Source organism: Nelumbo lutea, chromosome 2 (assembly GCF_056320005.1).
Source record: "Nelumbo lutea isolate HS-2025 chromosome 2, American lotus-T2T, whole genome shotgun sequence".
Taxonomy (NCBI): Eukaryota; Viridiplantae; Streptophyta; class Magnoliopsida; order Proteales; family Nelumbonaceae; genus Nelumbo; species Nelumbo lutea.
Window position 1 is genome coordinate 20404461 of NC_142685.1, and position 9176 is coordinate 20413636.

At 37.7% G+C, this 9176-nt stretch overlaps 1 protein-coding gene across 1 annotated transcript; it reads right to left on the reverse strand.

Moving 5' to 3' along the window:
- Positions 1–1521: 1521 nt before the first annotated feature.
- On the reverse strand, positions 1522–6506 carry LOC148869033 (cell division cycle protein 48 homolog). The gene is made up of 9 exons (XM_088971822.1): positions 6345–6506; positions 6060–6225; positions 5179–5407; positions 3891–4657; positions 3574–3795; positions 3397–3468; positions 3024–3305; positions 2553–2912; positions 1522–2145 (listed from the first exon to the last, which is right to left on the reverse strand). The coding sequence occupies exons 1-9, from the start codon at positions 6371–6373 to the stop codon at positions 1855–1857; spliced, it is 2418 nt and encodes an 805-aa protein (XP_088827948.1). The 5' UTR covers positions 6374–6506; the 3' UTR covers positions 1522–1854.
- Positions 6507–9176: the final 2670 nt, after the last annotated feature.

Below are 9176 nucleotides of genomic sequence, written 5' to 3' on the forward strand. Positions count from 1 at the left end.
TTTTTGAGTAAAATAAAATCAAGAAAAATACAAATGGTTAAAGGCTCCAAAGATAGTGAAATCGCAACAATAAAATGTCAAAACCCAGAAAAAGAACTCGCGTCCTCTGTCTTTCTAGTTACCTAACTCAACCGATGATGGGTTCATTCAATCATACCTGAAATTTTTCTTTTACATCTTCAACTAATGTATTTTAATAACCAGGCATTATTTAACTTCCCCTCTTCACAGGCCATCTCCTACTCTGTAACCCTCAACCAAATACAGATAGTAGTAAAAAGCACCAAGCTCAGGAACCCACTCCCCAAACCGATTCCAACAATCTCCATCATGGACAACCCTTTTGTCTTCAACGGCGGCAATGGGTAGCCATAAATGTCCTTGTTTCCTTCAAATGAACTGGGGGAGATTCCCAGTTTGGTTCCCCAACAAAGGAGGGATGGGCTCCAAAAGCCGATTATTAGAAACATCAAAAACTGATAACCTTACCAACGGACCCAATTATTTTGGCGCAATGCGGGTTATGACAGCAGTTTGCAATTGTCTCAACAGCACTATCCTCAAATTGTGGTTTATTTTGGCGCAATGTTAGAGTCTGCAAAGTCGTGAACTTGGGGGCAATTGAAAGTACAAGAGATCTGGATTATCAACATTTGCAGGATCAGAGATCATCACGTAAAGTATTAGAAACGGAGACGAAGTTACTGATTCATCATGGATACACGCATCCCGCTAAAATCTGAAACCGTTTCTTAGATCAAGGAACCCAGATCTGAAGTTGGGCGGCAAACACAGACCAAGGAAGATGAAGAACCATAGGAGTAATTTAAGACACTAACGGTCTCACCAATGAATTTATATTTGTAGTCCTTACAAAGAGCCTTATAACTCCAAACTTTTGTAACAAATACCCCCTCAACTTCTTAGATTCAGCGCTTTGTTCCCGGTAACAGGATTAATGATGAAAGTAAATTATTAAATTACCCACCCATTATTCCATGGGCTAACAATAATAAAATATCAAAATGATGAAGACAAATAAATAACCATTCTAAAACACAAATCATTTTAAAGTGTTTCTTTTCTGAAAGAAAGAGAAATATGTGAAAGTAAGGATCTTTAAATGACTATGATAAAAGAGAAAAATGGTGTGTACCAAAATAACAAAAAAAATAGGTAATTTGGTGTTTGAGCAATGCTCAATGGAAAGATTTAACGACCAAAGTTACGGAATCCAAAAGTTCAAAACCCCAAAAGTGCAGTGACCGACTGTATTATTATTATCATCCAACATTAATAAGACTATGAGATCAATCATTAAATTATACTTATTGACCAACAAACCCCCACCCTTCTGAGTTCTGACGCAGAAACCCATTTGGGGCAAGTTGTGTCTTATGAGAAGCATTATTTATGCGAACCCTCCGAATTGAACATTGCTAAATATGAGGAGGAGCATCTATGAACTCTGATGACAAAGGAAATATAAGCAAAGTTTCCACATGCAGCAAGTATACTGTATACCACCAGAATTCAAGTTTTATTGGCACAAATACTAGATGGATTTTAACCAGAAAATATCAACCACATGATTCTTTCCTTGAAAGCAATTGTTGATGAATTCGGAATTAAGATGGCTGGCCCCAGAAGAAATGGCCAACCCTCAATTCCCCATCTCTATTGTATATAATAACAACAAAAAATATAAATACGAGTTTTAAACTGGAGACACCCAGTGTCCCTACCCCCGTAAAGCTTTAACCCTCCCCCCGCCCCCCCACCCTCCCCATTAGATACACATAACATCAGCGTATAGTAGCGTAGGTTATAAAACAAAGTAACAAACAAAAGATCTTAACTGTAGAGATCATCTTCGTCGGCTACACCAGCAGAAGTTGCAAATGGATCAGACCCAGTAGCACCAGTTCCAGCCTCCGAGAAACGAAACTCGGTGCCAAAACCCCTTGACTGCTGCAATGTCTGTGCAAATGCCTGGTACTTGCGGATATCTGCATCACTCACACTCCTACGTGCATACTTCATTGACTCCTCAAAGTGAGCTGCCTTGATCTCAGACACTTCATCCTCCACATCCTCTTCCATTGCCTCGGGGTTCTCCCTTCTCCTCTTCTCCCTTTCTATATCCTGGATAAACCAAACCAATCATTATCATTCGATCCCTCTAGTCTCCAGACACTTGATAATAATTACATGATCTATAGATAATAATTACAGGCAAAAGTGAATTTCAATAGACAGATCCAGATGGGGCTCTGCACTTCTGAAGAATGCATAGTGAATCTCATCCAAATAATCGTTGTGGCACCAAGTAGGATAATCAACCAACAGAGGTTCATCAATCTTCTCTTTTGCTTGTACACAATTACCTTTTATCTTAACAGAACTCAGAAGTTGGATGAATATAATGAGGAATTGTACACAATGCTTGTGACACCAAGCATGAATGCATCTAGTATGCCCATCCATGTGCTCAAACATTAAGTACATGTCTCTCAAGGTAAAACGTTTAATGACAGAGGGAAGAAGCTTACTTTCTCAATGTTCTCTCTAATGGCATATTTGCATGCCCGCTGGCATATCTCTGTAATATCAGCTCCGCTAAATCCTTGAGTATACTTGGCAAGAGCCCTGAGGTCCACATCTTTAGCAACAGGTGATTTTCTCAAACAGGCCTTGAAGATCTGGTATCGAGAGTTCTCATCTGGCAGTGGGATGTAGATCAATTGATCAAGACGGCCTGGCCTTAAGAGTGCAGGATCAATGATATCAGGCCTGTTGGTGGCACCAATTATAAAGACCGTCTTCTTTGCAGACATGCCATCCATTTCAGTCAGGAGTTGGTTCAGAACCCTATCAGCAGCACCTCCTGCATCTCCAATACTGCTTCCCCTCTGCCATACATAATAAAAGAATAAATATATACATGCAAATGGCCAAAATTGCAACACAATCACCCAAGTCAAATATAATTAAAAAATAGATACATTGAAGGAAAGCCAAACCTGTGTAGCAATGGAATCAAGCTCATCAAAAAAGAGGACACAAGGTGCAGATTGGCGGGCCTTGTCAAAGATTTCTCGTACATTAGCCTCACTCTCTCCAAACCACATGGTGAGCAACTCTGGACCCTTGACACTGATGAAGTTTGCTTGGCATTCATTTGCAATTGCCTTAGCAAGGAGGGTTTTCCCACAACCAGGGGGGCCATAGAAAAGAACTCCTTTTGATGGTGACATACCAAACTTCTCAAACTTCTCAGGATGCTCAACAGGATATTGAACAGTCTAAAAAGCAGCATATGCAAAATCAATTAGAATCCCATAATACAATTGCAAAAAGGAACCATTCTAGGCCCAATGTTAAATTCTCAATTACCTCTTGAAGCTCCCTCTTGACATTTTCAAGGCCACCAATGTCACCCCAAGTGACATTGGGCACTTCAACAACCTGGCTCATCAAAAATTCAAGTTAAGAATGGCTACTAAAACAAGAAGAACATGTACATCAAAATAGAAACCTAGACCAAGTTACTTAGAAATTGCATAGAGTTACCGTTTCACGTAAAGCAGAGGGATTGCTTGACCCAAGAGCAGTCATGAAATGCTCATTCGTAACAGCCATAGAGTTAAGTATCTCAGCATCTATCGTTTCATCTTCCAAGTCAATCACATCCATTTTTTCTCTGATGCACTGAAGAGCAGCTTCAGTGCATAGAGCTGCAAGATCAGCACCAACATACCCATGAGTGTCCTTTGCAATCCTTTCCAAATCAACCTGCACAAAGGAGCAAGGACAACAATTAAATAAAACAGTTGGACAGATACAAACAAGAAAAGGAAATGCCAAACAAGGGTAGATCCTGAGTTTACATCTTCAGAGAGCTTCATGTTCTTTGTGTGAATGCGAAGAACCTCCAGTCGCCCAACTTCATCTGGAACACCAATATCAATTTCCCTATCAAACCTTCCAAACCTTCTCAGAGCGGGGTCAATGCTGTTAGGCCTATTTGTAGCCCCAATAACGATAACATGAGCACGGGACTTCAAGCCATCCATAAGAGTCAAGAGCTGGGAAACAATCCGACGTTCAACCTCACCATGCGTTTTCTCTCGTTTAGGAGCTATGGAATCAATTTCATCAATGAAGATGATAGATGGTGCATTCTTCTCAGCTTCTTCAAATGCCTTCCTAAGATTACTTTCACTCTCCCCAGCTAGTTTAGACATAATTTCTGGGCCATTAATACAGAAGAAGAAAGCACCAGTCTCATTAGCAACAGCCCTAGCTATCAATGTCTTCCCAGAACCGGGAGGTCCATACAATAAAATGCCCTTTGGTGGTTTCACACCAATAGACTTGAAAAGCTGTGGGTGTCTCAATGGAAGTTCTACTAGTTCTCGTATTTGAGCCATCTGTTTCCTCACTCCACCAACATCATCATAACCGACTTCATCCAACCTATCTTCATCCTCCCTTTTCACTGGCTCTCCTTCACAAAATATCTCTGTGTATGGAGCAACAACACAATACTCTGCTGGGTCAGTCTCAATTACCTTAAATTCAACACTCCTCATCCCACCTCTAACAAGGAAGAGATCCCCTTTCCTGACTGGGCGATATGCTTCCAAGAAATAAGCTGCAAATGTAACATCTCAAATCAGAAAAACTAGTTTTTTTTCACTTGAGGGAACTAAATAAACCAGCAAACCTTTTTTCCTTGTGACGAGGCAGAAAAACATAACAAGAGAATTTCATTTGACAGATGATACAATGTCAACAAAGAGGATGTTTATCAACTACAGTCAATAAGGCTTGAAGAAACATTTCTTGTGTTAATCTCAAATAGAAACAGGAAAACACAGACCAGGCACCAAAACTGAAGCTTTTAATCAAAATCCTTACTAATGGAGAACCAACTTAACATCATACCATAAGAATGAGATCATACTAGCTTAGTTCACTAGTACATCCATCTTCCGACTAAACTGCACATCACTCAAATGGTGTGCTTCTAAATCTAGTTCTTTTAACAAATAAGAAGCCCAATGTTACTCAAAACAATGATTACACTGAGAAAAAGCGAAATGTCCATGGCAACAGACTAGAGATAAAGAACAGAAGGAAGAGCAGGTGCATGCACACAGTTCAGAAACTCACGCTTCAGATATGCATCAAACAGATTGCCAGTCACTCCTTCAATGGTGTCATCCACAGGGAGTATGTGCACACGTTTCCCATATTTGACGTCTGGGCATTGGTGCACAGAAACAACGTCACCAAGTCTAACCCTCAGGTTTGATCTGACGACTTTATTCATCCTAATCTTCGGTTCATCACATGTGTCATCAGCAAGGGCTATACAGATTGTATCCCTCCTTTTCTTACCCTGAAGACATAAACAAGCAAAAACGTAAAGTTTATCAGCATATCTCTTTAACCCAGATTCCAAAAGCATTTTAATAAAATCCATCGCCCTCTAAGAAAGCTAGCCGAATTGTATATTAAATGGGGAAAATTCTAAGGTACATGATACCTAATTGACATCCACTAAAACTCTAGAAACCCACAATGCGACTCTTGCAATACATTACATTATCTAACTATTTTGAAACCCTTAATAATATCTAATAAGAAACCTTGCAAACCCACATAATTAAAGGAAGACTAAAAACTAAAAAGCATCAATGGAATGATGAAACTTCATAGAACCTAAAACACAAACCTGCCCATAGATCTTAAGTACCCAACATGATTTCCACCACAATCCCTACAGCTACATCTCAACTCCCGGAAACCTTCTACAATCAATTTCCTTGAATACGAAACACTTTGATAGAACTGGCAAACCTCAAAAACCCTATTTTTCAGCAACCCTAACATAAAAATCATCTTGTTCAAGAAACCCTTAACCATCTTCAAGCCAAAATTTACACACACAATATAAACGCCTGAGTCCAAAACTTTTACCAACCCAGAACCCTAAGAACCAAACCATTAATAAGAACCAAAACTAGAAAGAACGTTGCTAGAAATTTAACCTTAATGAGGATCGTGTCGCCACGGAAAAGCTGCAGCTTTTCCATTGTCTCAGGGTGCATCGACACGACGGAATTGTCATCGTTAGTGGCCTCATCGACGACAAGCCGATTCGGAGCCTTCTTGCGCTCCAGAATAGCAGTACTGAAATCCCTCTTGGTTCCCTTGCTGTATGTAATTCAGAAAACCCAACATTAGAACGCAAAAATCCAACCGAAATCCCAAAATGAAAGTGGAAAACGCACAAAAAAAAAACAACAAGAGATCAGAGATAGAAGAAGTCTTACGAGTCAGAGGATTCAGCTTGCTTACTCATATTGGAAAATCGAGAAAGGGAGACTCTGCGAGAGCAGATAAGTAGAGGAGAAATCAATGAACAGCGAAGAAAATAAGGTGGGGGAGATCTGAACAATGGTTCGGGTATTTATAATATCCGACCTTATTTCGTGTTTCCGAAGAAAGAGAGATTTCGCTTTTACTTTTGTACTTTTTTTTTCTTTTCTGTTCACGATCTAGTCCATCTGGTTCTCTGATTCGGATTAGATTGGACAAACCACCGTAAGATTAGAAGCCTAGGTCCCACTTATGCGCTTTCAGGGTCTACGATTACGAAGATGGAAGACTCCGAGTCCAAATTTCCCTAGAAATACTAAATACTAAAATAAAAAAATATAAATATATATTAATTAGATATTATCTCCTGGTTTCAGGACATGGATGGGAAAGTGGAAATTGAGAACACTAGAATGTTGGAATTCGAACAAAATACGTTTCAATCCTCTATCAGCATAATAACCTTCAGGCCCATCATCATTTTCGATAAGGTTATGTTTGGTTTGAAGGGAAAGCTAAGTAAATCTTTACAAATCTTATACAAGTTTTTTTATCTTTTTCTTCATTTTCCTATTTTTTTCTTCAAATTAAACGTAATCTAAATGATTCCAATTAATTGATTTTAATGGTTTATTATTCAAATATCATGCATTTTCAATATCATAGTCGGATTTGGATTTTATTTTGGGCCCCATTACAAATTTCTCACTTATTTATGTAAATGTTTATTGGGTAGACCTATTCACCGGCAAGGCTTCAGGCTTCACTTTGCACTATGTTGTACTTGGGTTTTGGGCCAGGCCCGTTCAAATTTTGGCAAAAGCCAAACCCGAGCCTGGTTTATGAATAAGTTATTCTTGGGTAACACTTACTCAAGTTCATTTACCCGTATTCTTTTGATTTCTTTTTTTTACATATTAAAAAGAGAAAATTTGTCTCATCATGTTTTATAAGCTTATCCCCCATGTGAGAAAGTTACTTATTTACTTGGAAGATGGGTAATTTTTACCTGGGCTGATGAAGCTTTGTTAATCGTGGGGCCCAATACTTAATGCAAAAATAACAATGTAATGTTTGTCAATGGGAAAGAGATACCCATTAACTAAGGCCTCATTTAGTGTGTATTTTCGCATGGGCTATTGACTGTTTAGAAGCTTAGTAAACTACATTTTTGTCTTTTCTCGTTTGGTTGGAAGAATATCTAGTCGCTAAAAGACTCTACCTCAAAAAGATGCGGGAAATTCATTTTGGGCTATTTTTAAGAAGCTCCAAATAGAGATTTTTCACTTTTTTCATCTCATCTTCACATGGAAAATGTGCGGAAAGATGCATCTTCAACCAAACAATATATGGGTTCACAAGAACTTTATGTAAAAAGCCCATTATATCTTTTAACTATAAAATTTTCCATCAAATTTAAAAAAAAAAAAACAACTTGCCAAACGACACCCAACTTATCCCCTCTTATTCACTAATAAACGAGCGAGGCCTTACGGTCAACCCTAACTTAGAACCCATGCAGGCCTTGAATCTGAATCAAACAAGTTATTTTAGTGATGCATTAAAAACCACAAATTTAGAGCCTACTCCACCTTGAATTAGTTGAAGTCATGGTAGGGTTACAAACAATGCATCAAAGGCCATAATTCTTCCACCATAGGGATTGGGACCGTACTGAATGGGCTTTATGGGGTTATACCTCAGAATCCAAACTCTAGAAAAGCTGCAGTGGAGATGTAATAAAGTGGGTCCTTTCCCCCTCCCCTCCCCCCTTCCATTTAAAAAATAAAAATTAAAAAGAATCCTATTAAAATATTAAGGACTATTTTCTAATTCTATAATGCATCTCCACTTAATTCTCATAATTAGAAAAAAATTTCATAAAAAACCATAGTAGACCCAAACCCTTACACTCTTTTCTTTCTAAACCCTACTTCATTTATTCTGTATCTCTTTTTTCTTGTTTTTGCTAATAAAAACCATGGTAAAAGTAATTCATTTACATTAGGAATGAAGTAATACTTACGGGGTTTTGGATTTGCCACAAAGCCTATAACCAAATGATATGACAGTCTTCTCACCCTCTTTATCATTTATGCATTTAAAACTTGCTGTAACAATGATTGTATTGTTTTTGCTGTAAACCTCTATAGTGTAATTGATTTAATATAATTTTCATTGTCATAAACCAAAAAAATCTATATAACTTGATCCCTCGAAAGAAAATTATTAACTCCACTATTGACAATCTATGATGTTGAAAAGACATTATACCAGAAGATTTTTGACCAATCAAAATTTGATAAATATCTCCTAATTAGTTATCACTTCTATCATAATGGTTGATTGGTTATAAATAAATTGGGGTTATAAATTTGATATATTGGGGAGTACTTGACAACATGATTAGTTTGTTTTTTGAAAACAAAAACCATATGATATTGGCTGTTTTTTTCTTTTTTAATCTTAGGAGGTGTTAGACAACATAATTGGCTTTGTTTAAAAAAATGCCACGTCACCAAAAATTTATATAATTTTACTTACATGACAGTTGTTTTTGTTTTCAATAGAATAAAACAAACACTAATAAATACACGTGTCTGATATTTTTTCAGACTTTTAACCTTTCCTTTGCTACTTGTGGGACAAGTGGCGAGTCTCATTCCAACATCTTTACTGCTTGGCGCTTGCCAAAAGAAGATCGGTCCAATTAAGGCTCAGTTTGGAAAGAGTATAAATGCAAACTTGTATGATGTAAATACATATAAAATAATTCAAAATACATA